Below are 21,079 nucleotides of genomic sequence, written 5' to 3' on the forward strand. Positions count from 1 at the left end.
TTTACACCAAGAGTGACGAATATGAGATGAACAAAAATTTTATATTGTTTCCAATACTTACAATTATTCACATACAACAAGAAAAGTTTTTTTGAGAAAAGTATACTGGAATGATAGACTATGCCAAAATAATGCAAAACTTAAAGACAACATACTATCATTTCTAAAGCAATTGCTTGCTAGAAGACTTCTCTTTTTTTTTTCATTTGACTTATTTGTAGCTCCTAATATAAAATTAAAGCCTGAAATGGTCCTGGCAAAATACAAGTAAAAATAAATAAATAAATGATGGTGAATTAAATTTAATGCATAATGTTCAGACTGTCATTATCATGATGTGTATAAAGTATTGACAGAAAGACTGAAGAACAGAGCAGAAAAAAAAAAAAAAAAAAAAAAAAAAAAGGGATGCAAATAATAAAACGATGAAATGATTCGCGGTCCCGCTTTGAAGTCGCGATCTGACTCAAATGACACAAATGATTCGCGGACCCGCTCCGAAGTCGCGATCTGACTCAAATGACACAAATGAATCGCAGGCCCGCTCTGAAGTGCCGATCTGACTCGACTCAAATGATTCGCGGACCCGCTCCGAAGTCGCGATCTGACTCAAATAACTCAAATGATTCGCGGGCCCGCTCTGACTCGACTCAAATGATTCGCGGACCCGCTCTGAAGTCGCGATCTGACTCAAATGACACAAATGACTCGCGGACCCGCTCCGAAGTCGCTATCTGACTCAAATGACACAATTGATTCGCGGACCCGCTCCGAAGTCGCTATCTGACTCAAATGACACAATTGATTCGCGGGCCCACTCCGAAGTCGCGATCTGACTCAATTAATTCAAATGATTCGCGGGCCCGCTCTGACTCGACTCAAATGATTCGCGGACCCGCTCCGAAGTCGCGATCTGACTCAAATTACTCAAATGATTCGCGGACCCGCTCTGAAGTCCCGATCTGACTCAAATCAAGGGCTGCTTGACTGTTGGGCTCAAGGTTGCCAGGTCCCAGAAATATTTCCAGCCCAATGGACAACTCAAAACCCGCCCAAATGGAATGAAAACTAGCCCAATTTTTCAGATTAGACAACGGTTGGATTCCCACAAAGGGCCTTAAAATTTGTTTATATAGGTTTAAGTTTGAAGTATTAGCCTTTTGTCTTACCCAAATTCTTAATATCACACACTGTTGTTTTTTTATACACAATCTCATACAATAAAGGTCAAATAAGAACATATCCTCTCTGATATTTTCTGACTGTAGTCAGAAGTACTAACTTGTACTTACTTTTTCTCTTCTCAGCACTTCTCTCATGCTTTTCTCTCCAGATTTGCGGCTGTTCTGTTTACACACAAGCATCAATATTAAAATTCACACACTGTTAAACTAAATTAACATACACTGGCTTTTATCAATAAAATATCCACCTTGGAAATTATGATCGAAAAAACTGTCAGTTATTTCTTAAGTGAAAGTAAACAGTTGAGGGAAAAAATGGGATGTGAATGATATTGGATGAGTTCATGGTCTCTTAAAGTGGCCGCGCCATAATTTAGCTACTGGCCTCTGTAATGTTAATCCAAGAAAATGAAAATGAAAATCACTCACTGCTCTTGACTGAATTTCTTTGTAGTTTTAACAGTCAAACCAAAAATTATTCAGAAACCAGATATAATTATTGATATATATAGCAAAACTGTAATAATGTGAGAAATGTTGAAGGTGTCTGAATAAATGTAGGTTTGATTGTATATTTAATTTTTACATTGAAGACTATCCAGTGCTATTATTTGGTTTCTGTACCTTGACACCTACAAACTTGAAAAAAAAACTTAAACATTGGTGTGAAACAGGCGTAAGGTTGTCTGCACCTTGTGCAATGTGGAATTAGTTTACAGCTTTTTCAAGCACTTTGTGAAACATTTTGGAAACAGGAGATGAGCCCCTTTTATAATGCACCACCTAGCTTGATAAACCCCTTCTCAAAGACTTACTGTTTGTCAATTTTATTTGGATAACACATATTCTGAATGCCTTCGGCAGAATTCGAATGAGCCATTTTAATTTAGATTAATCTAGATTAATTTCAAGATCACAGTGAGATTAATCTAGATTAAAAAAATCTCTCTCTCTCTCGTGCGCACCGAACGGCACGCGCTACTCTGTTCAGCTTCTCCGCGTTTAGTTTTTGGATATTTTAATGTTTAAATCGACAAGCGGTACGGCTTAACAACACGTGAGAAAGATAAGCTTTCGTGACGATGCGCAGCAGTGACCCGTCAACTGTCCTGTCATCTTTTTAGGCTGTCCTCAGCGAGTCAGTTATATAAAATATCAAGGTGAAAGTCATCATAGCTTGCTTAGTATAGACCCAGCTCCCAACCCAACTTTGAGAATAGATTAACGGCGATATTTGTTTTATCGCCCGATAAGAGTCTCGCGTTAACGCAGCACGTTAACGGCGATAACGGCCCACCACTAATATTATTACAGATATGCTTACTGGGTGAACTTGAACACTTGTCCCTTTGTTTTTGTTGTTGTTTGTCTTCTCTTTTTTCAGAACTTTTCACAACATTTTCTTCTTAGATGGTCTAACTGCGCAGCCTCATTTTGATTACAGATTTGAACAGAACCATATACAATATCGGGGCTGTTTTATTTTAGACATTGGTGCTCTCTTCCCCACCCTTCTCAGGTGGTGCTGAATAGATTTCAGCAGTAAAGAGAGAAAGCATCCGTGGTGATGGTTTAAATTCATGGCAGCATATGTTTCTTCTTTGCATGTAAGCTCGAATCCTCATTATATTTAGCAAAGAATTCTGCTCTAGCCAAATTTAATTTTTTTTGCGGCCGCGGTACATTATAAATGTAGCCCAAAAAAACGCAACCCGCAACTATTTTTTCCAGCAACTCCTTTTCTAAAATAGCCAAATTGTGCTGAAAACCGCTACCCTGGCAACCATGGTTGGGCTGAGCCCCGTTTCCATTGTGATGTTCTCCGCTCCAGTTCAGCGCGTGACCATCAAGTGTTTTCAAAATATATTTCAATATATTTAACAGTGCTTCAGACATGATGTCTAATAGCCTATATTTCTTCACTAGTTTATGTTAATGGCTTCGTGGTGCGAAATAAAAGTTTTTTTCTGCTAAATTTGGACTAAAGCCCATCTACATTTATTTTTGGGCTAAATTTGGATTTAAAATTTTTTTTAATAAAAGACGTTAAATGTCACTTTTTTGTCTTAATTTGGACCAAATCCGATGGAACAAATGAAGACCAATTTTCAACATCGCTTTTTGGTCTAAAAGATGGCCATGACGGGCCGTCTTGATTTAGACCAGAATACGACGTCCAAATGATGTCCGGTACTGGGTGGGAAAGACTCAAATGATTCGCGTACCCGCTCTGAAGTTGCGATATGACTCAAATGATTCAAATGATTCGCGGGCCCACTCTGTCCCGATCTAACTCGACTCAAATGGCCGTTTGTGATGCTTACTTATTACTTATTAGTTATTTATTTAATAACCTTGATGCTGATTTGCTATTCAAGAAACATTTCTGATTTTTACCAATGTAGAAAACCTTACATTACATTTTTCAGGATTCACAGATGAATAGAAAGTTCGGAACAACACCTTTTATTCGAAATATAATTGTTTTGTAGAACTATTTTTTTGGTCACTTTTGATCAATTGAATGCATCCTTGCTTAATAAAAGTTTTAATTTCTTGAAAATTCTTATTTTAATGTAAGGGTAATGTTGATATCAAGCTTTTCTTTAATAGTACTTTTCAGGTAAGCAGTTAGATGTGATGGATCAATGGCAGTATTTGACATAGGTTATTGCGTTGTGTGAAGTGACATTCAGCCATTCAGCCAAGTATGGTGACCCATACTCAGAATTTGTGCTCTGCATTTAACCCATCCGAAATGCACACACACAGAGCAGTGAACACACACACACACACACACTGTGAGCACACACCCGGAGCAGTGGGCAGCCATTTATGCTGCGGCGCCCGGGGAGCAGTTGGGGGTTCGATGCCTTGCTCAAGGGCACCTAAGTCATGGTATTGAAGGTGGAGAGAGAACTGTACATGCACTCCCCCCACCCACAATTCCGTCCGGCCCGAGACTAGAACCCAAAACCCTTCGATTGGGAGTCCAACCCTCTAACCATTAGGCCACGACTTCCCCTCAGTGGTCTGTTAAACAGATATGTTTTGTCCTTGACTTTGACTTTAGCTGTCCGAATCCTCTTGTCTGCTCCTGCATAGGTCTCTGTCACGGTACCCACAGGCCATAGTGCTCGTGGGAGTTGATGGTCAATTAGGAGCACCACTTGTCCTACTGCCAACCCTTTGCCATCCGATGTCCATTTCTGTCTGCCCTGTAGTTCTGGTAGATAGCTGCGTATGAAAGCAGTCCAGAACTGATCAGCCAATACCTGGCTATGTCGCCACCTGCGTTTGCCCAAGAGCTCGTTGGAGTCATAAAGGACTTGTGGTAAGGAGGCATCACGGCGTCCCATGAGTAACATGTTCGGGGTCACAGGGTCCGGGTCTGCAATGTCATATGAAACATAGCCAAGTGGCTTGGAATTGAGTATGCCCTCTACTTCCACTAGTAATGTTTGCAGCACAGATTCAGGCACGAATTGTTCCTGTAAATGACTCGTAAAGCAGTCTTAACTGACTTCACCTCTCGCTGCCATGTACCGCCAAAATGAGGGGAGCTCGGTGGGATATGGTGAAACTGGATCTGCTGTTTAGCCAGTTGTGTCTGAAGTTCAGGTGTCATTTGACTAAAGGATTCTCTTAACTCATGATCGCCTCCAGTGAAGTTGGTGCCGTTGTCACATAGTATCTCAAAGGGATTCCCTCTCCGGGCTATAAAGCGTCGTAAAGACAGGAGAAAGGCATCTGTGTCTAGGTGTTCAAGGAGATCAAGATGTAAACATCTGGTCGTCAAGCACTTATATAAGATCCCCCATCTCTTTTCATGACGTCGACCTATCTTCACCTGAAAGGGCCCGAAGCAGTCTACGCCAGTGGAGAAGAATGGTGGCTTGAACAGACGTAGCCTGCATGGTGGAAGGTCAGCCATCTTTGGGTTCTGTGGCTTGGAGCGCCAAAATTAGCAATCCTGACAGAAATGTTGGTGTCTGCGCACAGATTCACGGCCTCTAAGCACCCAATATCGACGGCGTAGCTCCGCTAGTACTCGTTCTGCACCAGGATGATTGAGCTGTTGATCTATGTCTTGGATGAGCAACTTTGTGACCTGATGTTGAGGGTCTAGAACAATAGGGTGAATGAAATCAGGAGGCAGGGTTTCAATACGACGAAGTCGTCCTCCCACTCTGATAAGACCAGTATTTTTGTCATATTCTGGAGCAAGAGACCTCAATCGGCTGTCTGTCGAGATGAATTGTCCAGCTTTCAAAGCCCGCAATTCTTCTGGAAATGAATCAAGCTGTGCCTGTGCTAAGAGGAGCTTCTCTGCCTGTATATACCTTGAGGCTTCAGAAGAGTTGTCAGAGTTGGCCGCCCCATCACAGGACTCCACAGTTGCTTGAAGTAGCTCCTTCCAGGTTCTGAATTGACTGATGTCTAAAGGCACTGGACTGGGAACAACTGTGATTGCTCCAACAAAGGATGCTCTTTTCATCTCACTCAGGTCTGGTTCAGATCCTGTACTGGGTAATGCTGGCCACTTATTCTGTGGTTGAGTCAGGAAGGAAGGACCGGATCTCCATTGGTGGGGGCAAGCTAGTTCCGCTAAAGTAAGACCCCTGGTGATGTGGTCAGCGGGATTTCTAGCAGAGTCAACATACCGCCATCTGAAAACATCTGTCAGTGTCTGGATCTCGGCTACTCTGGACCCCACAAAGACTTTGTATCGGCAAGATTCTGATTTTAACCAATGCAGCACCGTGGTTGAATCGGTCCAGTATGTGACTTGGTGTATGGGAATGGTAAGTTCAGTCTGTATGACTTTGGCCATCTGAGCTCCAGAGAGCGCCGCGCACAACTCCAGGCGGGGCATAGATAGACATTTCCTAGGGGCCACTCTCGATCGAGCAAGGACAAAGGTGACATGGACTTCATCACTCTCGTCGTTGACCTGAAGGTAGGCGACAGATCCATATACCCTCTCAGAGGTGTCGCAAAAGACATGTAACTCTCTGACAGTGGACGGAGTGTCGGACTTGCCAGGAGCATAAGGTCGAGGGAATTGTAGTTTGGTGATACTGGAAAGCTCTGCAATCCATGTGGACCATTTCTCACGCAGATGTAAGGGTTCAATAGGGTCATCCCAGCTTAGGTTGTGTTTCCAGAGATCCTGGATCAGAGTCTTTGCCCTCGTGGTGAAGGGAAGGATGAACCCCAAGGGGTCATATTGGCTTGCCAAAGTCTTATACAGGTTCCTCATAGTGGGCTGAGCAGGTTCTGCTACACGGTTTCTATACCCAAGGGTGTCGTCGAGGCAATTCCATTGTAAGCCGAGTGTAAGTTCTTGCAGGTCAGTGCTACTCTGAGACAACCAGCACTCACTACTAGCTGATCTTGCTTCCGATGGGAGGTGCCGGAGAATGGATGGCACATTGGATGCCCATTGTCAGATTTCAAAGCCTCCCTGTAACAAGGACTGACGCAATCCATCTATTATGGCCTTGGCCTCACCTTGATCGGGGGTACTGTGAAGGCAGTTATCCACATAAAATGAGGTCTCCACTATGTCAACTAATCCAGCCATGGTATGTCGGTATTCTTGGGCATGATACTGAAGAGCATAAGTGGCGCAGCATGGGCTGCAGGTCGTACCGAAGGGAAGTACCTGCCACTCGTAAATGTCTGGGTGAGCTTCCTGGTTCATGTTCCTCCAGATGAATCGCAGTACCGATTTGTCACCAGGTAATAAACGTACTTGGTGGAACATGCCTTTTATGTCCCCGCTCACTGCAACTGCATGTTGTCGGAACCTCAATATCACGCCCAACAGAGATGGCCCAAGTGTTGGCCCTGGAAGGAGTTGATTCAAGCTCTGACCATGGTACTGGAAGGAACAGTTGTAGACTATTCGATCCTTTCCATTGTGGTGCACTATGTGGTGGGGAATGAACCACGACTCTGTGGACTTGTCTACCTCATCTGGTGCTATCTTAGCAATGTAGCCTGCTGATTCAAGCTTTTGAATCTCAGAACAGTAAACTTGTGCTTGCTCAGGATTCTTGGCCAGTTTTCTCTCAATGTTTTTTAAGCTGGGGAGCACAGACTCCATACCTGCGTTAAGCAAAGGGATAGGAGTGCGCCTCAGCAGTGGAGTAGCATACCGCAGGACAACATCCACGTTCACTCTGACAGTGGCAGTCTGCAAAAGGTTATAGCACTGTTGGTCTTGTTTCGATCTTGTTATCACCTTTTCATTGTATGGAACAGTGTCAACTTGCCACAAGCGCTCAACATGCTGATACAGCTCGTCACGTGTTGGGGCTGTCATAATATGCAAACATTGTTGCAGACCTTTAGGGGGCTGAATTGGACACATTCCCTTACAAAAAATAACCATGGTTTTATTATAGTAAAACTGTAGTAACCCATGGTTTTTTGGCGTATTGACTGCCATTTGTAAAACCACAGATTTACTACAAATACCGTGGTTAAACTATGGTTAATATAGCAAAACCATGGTTAGTTTGTGGTTACCATGGTTTAACTACAGTAACCATGGTTTTTTGGTTTTATTTGTAGTAAAACCATGGTTAATTTTCGTAAGGGTTGGGCCTTGCAGTACCCAACCAAGCTTGGTACATATGGCAATGGGGCTGCTCTCTGCTCCTCTTCGCACTGGCTGAACTGGCATCAGGAGGTGTGGCATATCAGACCCTATGAGGAGTAAGGGTTTGACGTTGTCAACTGGTTGTAAGGGTAGACCTCTCAAGTGGCGATATGCTTTCTGGAGTGCTGCCACAGGGTAAGTATGTTCAGCAAGGCTTAAACCAGAGGAAGTAAATGCGTTTCGAATCACATACCTCTCAGTAGGTTTGATGAGAGAAGACACCTCAAAGGTTACTGTGGACCCATCAAGTTTGGTATGGCTCTGGTGGATTGTCTGCAAGGGAAGAACTTCTGGAGCTCCATTTAGCCTGAGCTGTTGAACTACTTGGGGAAGGACGATAGTTCTTTCAGAGCCGTCATCTAAGACAGCGTGAGCTTCCATGGTTTGGCCACCATTGTGCAAGAGGACTCTGACTACTTTAAGCATGACTTTCTGTGAGCGGTTGGGTCTATCTAGATAGATCTGTGTCGATGGTAGGCTTACCATAAGCACTGCTCTGGAGGTGTCATTAATTGAGTCATGCAGCACGGTAAGGTGAAGCTCTTTGCAGATTTTACACAGTCGCTTGAGGTTACAGGAGTCAGCTGAATGATTCCGACCACACTTCCAACAGCGTTTGCCCTCTGCGATCCAGGTGATGATCTGTGGTCAGCCTTTTGAATTTATCACAGGAGTTGAGATAGTGATCTTGGTTGTCGCAATGAGGACAATAGGGCTTTGGCTTGGAAATGACTTTTACTTGTGCCGGTGCAAAAGGCTTGACAGATTTCTCTGATGTCAGAAGTATAGGTGTTGAACGCTCTCGATGATATGGAGTGTATTTACTCTTCCCAGATGACTTTGTAGTGTCGGACTGAAATACAGCGGCTGCTCGGCTTGAGATACGTTTAGCTTGTGACTTCGTTTGTAACCAGGATGCTAAGTCGGGGAGAGTATAGGTTCTGTCTGTACCAGTTTGTAGAATTCCATGACTCAGGCAGTATTCTACGAAGCTGTCTCGGTAAGCAGGTGGCAGTTTACTCAGAAGGCGCTCTACGTGAGAACCACACATGAGCTCATACCCGTTTTGACCTTCCAGTGTTCTCAGCATGCCTACTAGGGACTGGACAGATAAGGCGAATGAGTCAAATGCATTGGAATCACCCATTTTAAGGGGTGGGGTAGTCATGATTGCACCTAACTCAGATTGCACAAGCTGCCTGGGCTGGCCATACTTCTCCTGCAAAGCTTGCAAGGCTGTGGTGTATGGCTGTGGGTGGTGCATATATGCTTTAGCCAGTTGTTGGGCACTAGCAAATTTCAGGTGACTCAGCAACACTTGGTATTTGTACTGCTCGCTGATGTGAGTATGGTGACTTAAGAGATTATCTAAGGCCAACTTCAACAAGGCAAAGTCACTTTCAGTGCCACTCTCAAACACTGGTAGTGTGGGGCGAGGAATGCCATAGGCTGCTGCCATCAGAAGTTCTGTCCCGGGTTGAGGCATGTAACCAGCTTGAGGAACAGGTAGAGGTGAATATGGTTGAGGGCAGATAGGTGTGTTAGATAAGAGAGGTGCTCTATGATGAGTGGTTGGAATAGGCTGATTCTGACTCATAAGAGGGGCTGATTGCCTTTGTAATGGAGTATTCACATGTGAGGTTGATGCAATGGGTGCAACAGGAGGTCTAGTCTGTGATGTCAGAACACTACCTGTGTATGGTGTCGCAAGCTGAGTCGCTGCTTGTTGCACAGGGTTGAATGGAGGTAGTGGTATTGAGACTGGGCTTGGCTGCTGCAAGACATGTGACATATTCTCCTGATAATGTGCTACTTGTGATCTTCCTTGGGTTTGAGTGACTGTACATGCGGACAGCGGATGTGCGGTGTAAGCTGGAACCAGTAATGGCATAGTTGCTTGTAATGTCAATGGAGGAGTTTTGAGTGACTGAACTATGCATAGTCCCCTTGATGTGCTCTGTGCCTCTGAGACAGTCTGCTTTGCTTGCATCATGGACAATACAGGGCTGGGAGATTGCGGAGATACATGAGACTGGACTGGGCTGGCATGAAGTGACTGTGGTAGTGGCACGGTTGTGTCTGGGGATCCTTCAGGACCCGCATCATCTACACTCAAGTCTTGGCTGAGCAAAGAATTCACAAGTTTGGCCACTTCTAGGTCAGTCTCTGCCTTTTTTAGCTTACGTCGTCGTTCTAATTGGTTAGTTAGTGCTTCCTTTGCCATGAGAGCCTCTTCCTGAACACGTTGAGCCTCTTTAGCTTGTGTTTGCAGCCTCTGATATTCTATTTCTGCCAACGTGTCCTCCTCTATCTGCTGACGTAAGTTGTCATACTGCCTCTGCTTGATTCTCTCGTCCACCATGGCTGCCTGACTGCTTGTGAGTGCAGAAGTAGCTTGCACACCAGAGATAATGGAATGACCACTGGATCTGGAATGAGAGCTGGCTTTACTGTGGGACGTTTTCCTCGATTGGCTCTTATGTTGGCTGTGACAGCGAGAAGAAGAGATTGGAGGAGGGTCCACTGGAGGTATGTAGCCAACCTCATAGTCACTCAGATGTGAAGGTGGTTTACTTTGTCTCTTGGGTCTGACCACAGGCTCCGCTGCATCACTAGCTGCAGTGTCCATATTGTTTGCTGTTGCCAGTAATCCGGCTCGAAGGACCAATTTGTTGCAGATTACCACCTCTGTCAACCTTGTTAAATTCTCAGTTCTACTGGCGGACAAATATGGACATTGATTCCGGATAGAGAATCAAGCATGGTCGATGTGAGTCCTTTCAAGCTTTTCTTTAATAGTACTTTTCAGGTAAGCAGTGATATCCCTTACAACATCATCTGAAGATGTGATGGATCAAATGGCAGTATTTGACATAGGTTATTGCGTTTTGTGGTCTGTTAAACAGATAAAGAGAATACAATATGAATACAACATCTGTATATATTCACTGCAAATTAACTCACAAAATATCAATAACTGATTAAATCACTCATCACAAATGAATATTTAACTATCAGATAATATATGAATATTATATATGTAAACTCCAATACACGCCATGACGCAGCATGAAATACAACAACAGGTGTGTTCAATGTGATCAGACTAACGCGTCTTATGGAAATTAGCGCCTATTCGCGGTCGTCATTACACATCTCTAAAACATTCCACAGATCGCCAGACATTCACAATTATAACTACAAAGTGTTAAATATTTACATGATTACTCACATTTGTTTGCATGAACGCACAACATTGAACAATAATGGAGAGCGCACGTCTGGAGCTGGCTATTGCATCAGTCTACTGGAAGTAGCAACTACAATATCAGTCCGTCAGAAACAGTTTCTTAATTTCCGTTCCTATGGTCTTTCTGACAGGTAGATATATTAAGTAATTTGTGAGATTTGTTTATCTTGTACAAAATCAGATCTTGTTTACACAAACTTTAAAATAAAATAAAATGTTGGGAACTTTTTAACACAATATCACAAATTTAACTGTTAATATAAAATAATTTTATTAGCACATTAGCATTTAGTCTAAGAAGCCTTCAGTCTAGATCTACAAAGAAAAGGCCAAGAACACACACATCACAGGATATGGCACAAACAATCCCAAAGAGTATTTCTAAAGGCCCCAAACACACACACACACACACACACACACAGATTTGTCAATGCAGATTCTGCCCTCTAGCGGCCAGCAGCAGCACTGTACATTTAATTAGGGTCAATAAATGATATATAGATAGATGACACTATTTCTCTCTCTCTCTCACACACACACACACACACACACACACAGCTGGAGATGCATGCTGCAGAAACACTTTAATAATCCATTTCAGTTCGACTCTGAGGTGTATTTGACATTCACTGAATCTGTATTCGAGTTGTGTATAATAGAGATGATATTGCACAGAGACAGATACAGCAGGTCACGTCTGAAAACAGGCTTTAAAACTGACAAAATAATTATTAAAAATGTCTTTGTTTGTGTTGAAAAATAAATGCCAGAGTTTGATGGTTAAAAGGCACATGTGCAACAGCAAAATAAATATATTCAAAATAATTAATAAAAAGGCTTTACAAATGTAAAAATATTAGCCTTAGTAAAAACACAAAATTTTAAGTAGAAATGTCAGAAACTTAAAAATAGAATAAATTTTCAATGGAATTCGTACAGTATTATGGAATGATCTGTAGTTAAGTAAATACATCTATAAATATTCATAAACTCTCTATTTGTAAATATTCCCACTTCCTCTTAAGGATTTTCCCACGTTAAAACATTAAATTAATTTACGGTCACACTTTTCTCTAGATTATTCCTCTGGCTCAGAGTTTAACATCTGTAAACATACATGTTCGCTCTCTATTACATCTAGCAGTTAAATAATCGATTTATTAATGAACAAAATCAGTTAAATGTGGCACAGACAGTGTTTAATGTTAATTTGACTGCAGCTGCTTTATGAACTAATGTTATTTTCAAATATTGTGTGCGTGTTTAAAAGCAGAAGTGATGTGAAGAACGAGACCACGGTCGTCACTTCGTCTTCCAGACTTTGTTTAGGACCTTCACAACCTCCTCGTAGATGATGAAGACGATGGCCACGTCCAAACACACTCGGCCCAGCCGTGGGACCGTGCCCTTGTAAAACCTGCACACACACACCAACACATTCATCACTGAGCCACAGCCATAACAACATCCACTGCTCGACTTCAATATATCATCAAAAACAGACTCTGTTTCAGCTAGCTGCCCAGGCAACATTTAACATTTCTCAAGTCAAACTGAAATAAAAATGAGAAAAAATATATATTTAAAAAATAACAAATTACTATAACTTTATTAAATTAAAATGTTAAAAGAAAATATCAAAATAAAAACTATTTACATTTTTTTATAAAATCTATAATAGTATCTCAGTGATACTGGCACAGATAAATCAGGGGTTCTCGAACAATATCTTTTTTTGTCAGCTGAATCCCTTTGACCTAAAATATTTATTTAATATTCGTTATTACTATAATTAAGTTTTATAATATATTATAATATTTCAGGAATTTAACTGTCACACATACACACACACACACACACACTCTCTCTCTCTCTCTCTGTCACACACACACACACACACACACACTTACGCCGCTGGTGCTTCATGCTGCATGATCTTCAGGGCACAATCCATTGTGTTTTTATATTTATGAGCTTCCAAACCCTAAAAAAACACATTTTCATAAAAACTTCATTTCCAACAGAAGTACTCTAGTACACACTTCACCTTAAAAACCTTTTTATTTTATAATAGCAAGTTAATTACCAACATAGTGTTACAATCTCAGCTGATTGACAAAAAAGGACTGAAATTTGGGGCAAGAAACCATAAATATCAAGAGCTGCTTATTTTATTTATAAGTGCTTTATAAATCAAATTCTGAATACATTTTAAATAAATGTGAATAATAATCTTGATAACTGATCTGTGCACCTGCATTCTGGTCTTGATGACGTCCAGCGGCGTGTTTCCAAACACACTCGCCGCTCCTGCGATCGCACCGAACGCTCCGGTGATGACGGGGTTGATGGATTTGTTGGGATTGTCACCTAAAACACATCCAGAAAACACCCAATGTGATCAGATGAGACTCTTTCTGAGTGTTTTATATTCAGTGTGATGCTGCAGACTCTCACCCTTGTACCAGTTCCTCAGAGAGGTCATGACGAAGAACCGGATCGCCTGATTGGATCCCTGTTTGAGGACGGTCGCTGTGAGGCCTTGATACGTCCCTCTGATTCCTGAGAGACACATTCAGAGCATCACTTACTACAAACACACATTATATACATCCCATCATATGCACTTTAAACTCTTTTCAGTGAATTGCAATTTACACCAAGAGTGACGAATATGAGATGAACAAACATTTTATATTGTTTCCAATACTTACAATTAATCACATACAACATAAAAAAAGGTTTTTTTTTTTTTTTTTTTTAGAAAAGTATACTGGAATGATAGACTATGCCAAAATAATCCATAACTTAAATACAACATACTATCATTTCTAAAGCAATTGCTTGCTAGAAGACTTTTTTTTTTCATTTGACTTATTTGTATCTCCAAATATAAAATTAAAGCCTAAAATGGCCCTGGCAAAATACAAGTAAAAATAAATAAATAAATAAATGATGGTGAATTAAATTTAATGCATAATGTTCAGACTGTCATTATCATGATGTGTATAAAGCATTGACAGAAAGACTGAAGTACAGAGCAGGAAATAAAATAAAATGAAATAAAATAAATAAAGTAAATAAAATACATAAAATAAATAAAATAATAAAACGATGAAATGATTCGCGGACGCTCTCTGAAGTCGCGATCTGACTCAAATGACTCAAATGATTCGCGGACCCGCTCCGAAGTCGCGATCTGACTCAAATAACTCAAATAATTCGCGGACCCGCTCTGAAGTCGCGATCTGACTCAAATAACTTAAATGATTCGCGGACCCGCTCTGAAGTCGCGATCTGACTCAAATCAAATAATTCGCGGACCCGCTCTGAAGTCGCGATCTGACTCAAATGACGCAAATGATTCGCGGACCCGCTCTGAAGTCGCGATCTGACTCAAATGACTCAAATGATTCGCGGACCCGCTCTGAAGTCGCGATCTGACTCAAATGACTCAAATGATTCGCGGACCCGCTCTGAAGTCGCGATCTGACTCAAATGACGCAAATGATTCGCGAACCCGCTCTGAAGTCGCGATCTGACTCAAATGACTCAAATGATTCGCGGACCCGCTCTGAAGTCCCGATCTGACCCAGCAAAAACTCGTTGAAAAGTGAAAGATGAAACGATGTCTTTTTCAGGTCGTGAAAAGACGTCTATAAAAAGACGTCAAAATTACGTCTAAATATGGTTGTAAAGTTAAAGTTGAAAAGACTTCGGACCTAATAACAACCGTGCATTATTTTTCATATTCCTAATTAGTGAAAATGAGACAATTCACGGTATATTGACACATTTATTGACACATTACATCTTTCATGTAAATTCTTGATCACATCTTAAGCCTCCTTTGATTAAACAGACCGTAAAAACAGTAATATTGTGAAATATAATTACAGAAATAATTGTTTTCTATGTGGATGCAGTGTAAAATGTAATTTATGACTGTAAACTGAATTTTTAACACAATTACTCCAGTCTTCAGTGTTACATGATCTTCAGAAATCATTATAATATATGATTTGCTGCTCAAGAAACATTTCTGATTATTATCAATGTTTAAAACAGTTGTGCTGCCCAATATTTTGTGGAAACCATTACATCAGTATTATTTTTAATAGACCTTGCAAAAGAGTAGTATTTATTTTGATTTTTTATATCAATTTAAAAGTCTTTACTATAAACTTATCAAATTAATCAAACTTTCTGTATAAATACAATTTTTCAAGACAATAAACTATGAACAATTATAACCACATTAGAACAACCAAAAATTTAAATTCTGTCATTAATTTCTTACCCTCATGTTGCCCCAAACCCATAACACCCTTTTGTGCAGAACACAAATGAAGATATTTTTTTTAACAGATGCCTTGTGTACGCAAAAAACAACAACAACAGCAAAAAAAATCTATTCAGAAATTAGGAATCCCCAATGGATTTTCACAAAAAGCACCAAAAGCGCCAGCTCTCACGCCAATGCAACACTGATGCATCATGGTGCTTGTGTGAATGCGTTATTTTATATAAATAAAAAAAATTCTCAGATTTCATTAAAAAGTTCTGCATTTATGTTTCAAAGATGAACAAAAGTCTGGCTTGGAACAACGTAAAGGTGAGTGATGAAAATCTTTGGTTTAACTAACACATTAGGTAAATGGTTTCCCACAGGGGCACCAGTAGATCTCTGCCTGATCTCTGATCTTCTGCTTCTTCTCCTCCTTCCTCCATCCCAATTCTGGATTAATGAGCCACGGCAGATGTTTCCACTTTGAATGCTTTAGCCTCACTGTTTTTTCTCCAGCATCTAAAGTGAGAAAGAAAACAGTAACTAAAATGTAAATTAATAATACAAAAACAATGGTTGTCCTTGTCCAAAATGTACAAATTAAAGTGTACTCATTCTTCACGAGGGATTATTAACTAATTAGTATATCAGGGGTTGTCAACTCTGGCCCTTAAGGTGAGACTTGGGTCTCTGCAGAGTAAAAGTGGGCGTTTATGATTGAGTGTGTGTTTTCAAACTGCTGGGTGTTTCTAAATCATGCAATCAAAATGATCCCCCTTACCTAACCCCACCCCTAAACCTACCGTCACTACGTCAGCCAATCAAGTATCATGGTCTAAAAACACCCTAATCTGGTAACTCCCATTACTTTCCTGCAGAGACCTTTACTTGGCTTAAGGTCCACTGTCATGCAGAGTTTACGTCTCAATCAGCTTCAGTTTGCCAAGTTGTGAATATATTGTGTACACAAGGTTGCACTAGGTTGGTGCAAAACTCTGCATGTAAGTGGACCTTGAGAGACAATGCTGAGATCTCCTGCAATATGTTCTGAACATGAACTATAAAGAGACAGAATGACTTACAACACTGGTGTCCAGTCCTGGGCTGGAGGAGCACCGTTCTGCAGAGTTTCTGCTGATCCTTGATCAGCTGCTCAGATCTGTTTAACTGGGGTTGGAGCTTAATTCTGAAAAAAGAGAAGACAACCAATATTATAATGTTAAAAAGTTAAACAACGTTAAATAATTTGATCCATAAATATGCACAACATCTGAAAATGCACAAAGATGAGAATAAAGCACTTTCAACACACTGCAAAATAAGCAATATTAAGTCACACATGCATTTTCTTTTCTTCTTATTATTCCTCTTCCAATAAGTTACAATTACCTTGTGTTTTAATCAATGATTTTCAGTCTCTGAAATAGAAAAGATCTATCAATGATGAACTATTATTTACCCCGTTTGTATCTGCGAGGTGTTCATTACACATTTTACCTGTGTGTTAAGATCAGTAATTATGACTGTCGAATGTAATTATGACTTGACTCGGTGTATTCTGCCCCTAAACATATGATTAGACTATCAGTCGAATATCACCAAGATTTTAAAATTCAGATTCGACTATGAAAAACTTTAGTCGGGTCACCCCTAATAATTTCACAATGTTACTATTTTACTGTATTTTAATCAAATAAATGCAGCAGTGGTGAGTATAAAATATTTATTTTAAATACATGATAAATCTGACCCTTAAACGTTTGAATGGTAGTGTATGTTTGAGGTATTACTTACTAGTCATATGTTTCATAATGTCTAAAAATGTTCTTCAGCTGGATACATGCACGGCCATCAGCATGGAAGAATCTAGAACATAAACAATCTGTCAAAGCCAACAATATTTATAATACAATGCCAGGTTTATTAGAAATAAACAATAGCAGAGGTGAAATGCAGAAAAGAAAAATAATTTACAGATTATACAAACAAATTAAAAGAAAAATAACAGAACTTAAAGTTTTAGGTTTACTAACCGAGTAATACTCTTACAGTGTGGACATCAAAATAACTAACAGGCAAACAAACACACACACATATTATGAAAATATTATGTAAACACACACATATATAAGAAAATTACAGATTCATGCTGATGTAGGCGAAATATATTGTGAAAGATGCATATAAAGTTACCTCTTGTAGTTAGCATTACGGTGCTAACGGACTTTTTCTGAAGACACTGCCCATCTCTATAAAGTACATTTTCAACGAAAGCGTGTCATTTACATGAAAGAAAGTTTCAGGGACCCTTTTATGTTACATTGTTGTAATTAGGGATTAAACTTACCTGAAATGAGAGAAAACAACCATGAGAGACAGCTTCCGTTCAGCTGCTTGACAGTTGGGCTGAGCCCCGTTTCCATGGTGACGTCCTCTGCTCCAGTTCAGCGCGTGACCATCAAGTGTTTTCAAAATATATTTCAAAATTTAACAGTGCTTCATACATAATGTCTAATATATTTCTTCACTAGTTTATGTTAATGGCTTTGTGGTGCGAAATAAAAGGGTTTTTTCTGCTAAATTTGGACTAAAGCCCATCTACATTAATTTTTGGGCTAAATTTGGATTAAAAAAAAAACGTTAAATGTCGCTTTTTGGGCTTAATTTGGACCAAATTCGACGGACCAAACGAAGACCAATTTCCAACGTCGCTTTTTGGGCTTAATTTGGACCAAATTCGACGGACCAAATGAATATCTGATCTGTTCCAAATGATTCGCGAACCCGCTCTGAAGTCCCGATCTGACTCGACTCAAATGATTCGCGAACCTGCTCTGAAGTCCCGATCTGACTCAAATGATTCAAATGATTCGCGAACCCGCTCTGAAGTCCCGATCTGATTCGAAAAGATTCGAGGACCCGCTCTGAAGTCCCGATCTGATTCGAAAAGATTTGCGGACCCGCTCTGAAGTCCCGATCTAAATGACTCAAATGATTCGCGGACCCGCTCTGAAGTCCCGATCTTGACTCAAATGACTCAAATGATTCGCGGGCCGCTCTGAAGTCCCGATCTTGACTCAAATGATTCGCGGGCCCACTCTGAAGTCCCGATCTGACTCGAAATGATTCGCGGACCCGCTCTGAAGTCCCGATCTTGACTCAAATGATTCGCGGGCCGCTCTGAAGTCCCGATCTTGACTCAAATGATTCGCGGGCCCGCTCTGAAGTCCCGATCTTGACTCAAATGATTCGCGGGCCCACTCTGAAGTCCCGATCTGACTCGAAATGATTCGCGGACCCGCTCTGAAGTCCCGATCTTGACTCAAATGATTCGCGGGCCCACTCTGAAGTCCCGATCTGACTCGAAATGATTCGCGGACCCGCTCTGAAGTCCCGATCTTGACTCAAATGACTCAAATGATTCGCGGGCCCGCTCTGAAGTCCCGATCTTGACTCAAATGACTCAAATGATTCGCGGGCCGCTCTGAAGTCCCGCTCTGACTCGAAATTATTCGCGGACCCGCTCTGAAGTCCCGATCTTACCTCAAATGACTCAAATGACTCGAGGCCGCTTGTGATGCTTACTTTTTACTTATTAGTTATTTATTTAATAACCTTGATGCTGATTTCCCTTACGAAAAATAACCATGGTTTTATTATAGTAAAACTGTAGTAACCCATGGTTTTTTGGCGTATTGGCTGCCATTTGTAAAACCACAGATTTACTACAAATACCATGGTTAAACTATGGTTAATATAGCAAAACCGTGGTTAATTTGTGGTTACCATGGTTTAACTACAGTAACCATGGTTTTTTGGTTTTATTTGTAGTAAAACCATGGTTAATTTTCGTAAGGGTTGCTACTCAATAAAACATTTCTGATTATTACCAATGTAGAAAACCGTTCATATTTTTGTGGAAACTGTGATACATAAAATTTTTCAGGATTCACAGATGAATAGAAAGTTTAGAACAACAGCTTTTTGGTCACTTTTGATCAATTGAATGCATCCTTGCTTAATAAATGTATTAATTTCTTGAAAAAATTATCTTGTACAAAATCAGACCTTGTTTTACACAAACTTTTAAATAAAATAAAATTTTGGGAACTTTTTAACACAATATCACAAATTCAACTGTTAATATAAAATAATTTTATTAGCACATTAGCATTTAGTCTAAGAAGCCTTCAGTCTAGATCTACAAAGAAAAGGCCAAGAACATACACATCACAGGATATGGCACAAACAGTCCTAAAGAGTATTTCTAAAGGCCCCAAAGACACACACACACACACACACACACACACACACACAGATCTGTCAATGCAGACACTGCACATTCAATTAGGATCAATAAATGATAGATAGATGACTATTTCTCACACACACACAGCTGGAGATGCATGCTGCAGAAACACTTTAATAATCCATATCAGTTCGACTCTGAGGTGTATTTGACATTCACTGAATCTGTATTCGACTTGTGTATAATAGAGATGATATCGCACATAGACAGATACAGCAGGTCACGTCTGAAAACAGCTTTAAAACTGAAAAAATAATTATTAAAAATGTCTTTGTTTGTGTTGAAAAATAAATGTCAGAGTTTGATGGTTAAAAGGCACATGTGCAACAGGAAAATAAATATATTCAAAATTATTAATAAAAAGGCTTTACAAATGTAAAAATATTAGCCTTAGTTAAAAACACAACATTTTAAGTAGAAATGTCAGAAACTTAAAAATAGAATAAATTTTCAATGGAATTCGTACAGTATTATGGAATGATCTGTAGTTAAGTAAATACATCTATAAATATTCATAAACTCTCTATTTGTAAATATTCCCACTTCCTCTTAAGGATTTTCCCACGTTAAAACATTAAATTAATTTACGGTCACACTTTTCTCTAGATTATTCCTCTGGCTCAGAGTTTAACATCTGTAAACATACGTGTTCGCTCTCTATTACATCTAGCAGTTAAATAATCGATTTATTAATGAACAAAATCTGTTAAATGTGGCACAGACAGTGTTTAATGTTAATTTGACTGCAGCTGCTTTATGAACTAATGTTATTTTCAAATATTGTGTGCGTGTTTAAAAGCAGAAGTGATGTGAAGAACGAGACCGCGGTCGTCACTTCGTCTTCCAGACTTTGTTTAGGACCTTCACAACCTCCTCGTAGATGATGAAGACGATGGCCACGTCCAAACACACTCGGCCCAGCCGTGGGACCGTGCCCTTGTAAAACCTGCACACACACATCAACACATTCATCACTGAGCCACAGCCATAACAACATCCACTGCTCGACTTCAATATATCATCAAAAACAGACTCTGTTTCAGCTAGCTGCCCAGGCAACATTTAACATTTCTCAAGTCAAACTGAAATAAAAATGAGAAAAAATATATATTTAAAAAATAATAAATTACTATAACTTTATTAAATTAAAATGTTAACAGAAAATATCAAAATAAAAACTATTTACATTTTTTTATAAAATCTATAATAGTATCTCAGTGATACTAGCACAGATAAATCAGGGGTTCTCGAACAATATCTTTTTTTTGTCAGCTGAATCCCTTTGACCTAAAATATTTATTTAATATACGTTATTACTATAATTAAGTTTTATAATATATTATAATATTTCAGGAATTTAACTGTCACACACACACAC

The 21,079-nt window shown here is 40.0% G+C and overlaps 1 protein-coding gene and 1 long non-coding RNA gene across 20 annotated transcripts in view; both read right to left on the reverse strand.

Annotated features, from left to right (window-relative positions):
• Positions 1-21,079, reverse strand: part of LOC127963489 (tricarboxylate transport protein B, mitochondrial-like) — a 64,003-nt gene that overhangs the window by 28,786 nt on the left and 14,138 nt on the right. For 4 of the 17 annotated variants that reach the window (XR_008154835.1, XM_052563428.1, XM_052563429.1 and 1 more), the window contains exons 6-7: positions 13,562-13,666; positions 13,359-13,474 (exon numbers count right to left, since the gene is read on the reverse strand). The exons of 2 other annotated variants lie outside the window; for them this stretch is intronic. Coding sequence is in view for 13 of the 15 variants with exons in the window: in XM_052563428.1 (XP_052419388.1) it covers positions 13,359-13,474; positions 13,562-13,666 (221 nt within the window). In the remaining 2 variants the exon portion in view is untranslated. Of the gene's footprint in view, positions 1-11,358; positions 12,522-13,014; positions 13,089-13,358; positions 13,475-13,561; positions 13,667-19,532; positions 20,648-21,079 lie in introns of those variants that run through there. 11 more of the 17 variants (XR_008154836.1, XM_052563431.1, XM_052563419.1 and 8 more) reach the window with 8 other exon arrangements.
• LOC127963496 (uncharacterized) lies at positions 14,476-17,839 on the reverse strand. 3 transcript variants are annotated; one of them, XR_008154846.1, is made up of 5 exons: positions 17,740-17,839; positions 17,586-17,641; positions 17,187-17,274; positions 16,475-16,578; positions 14,476-15,911 (listed from the first exon to the last, which is right to left on the reverse strand). It is a non-coding gene; the product is annotated as an uncharacterized LOC127963496 (long non-coding RNA). The 3 variants fall into 3 exon arrangements; XR_008154844.1 differs by having other exon boundaries at positions 17,187-17,258; positions 17,740-17,836; XR_008154845.1 differs by lacking the exon at positions 17,740-17,839 and adding an exon at positions 17,426-17,460 and having other exon boundaries at positions 17,187-17,258; positions 17,586-17,688.

The sequence above is a fragment of the Carassius gibelio genome, chromosome B8, assembly GCF_023724105.1.
Source record: "Carassius gibelio isolate Cgi1373 ecotype wild population from Czech Republic chromosome B8, carGib1.2-hapl.c, whole genome shotgun sequence".
NCBI lineage: Eukaryota > Metazoa > Chordata > Actinopteri > Cypriniformes > Cyprinidae > Carassius > Carassius gibelio.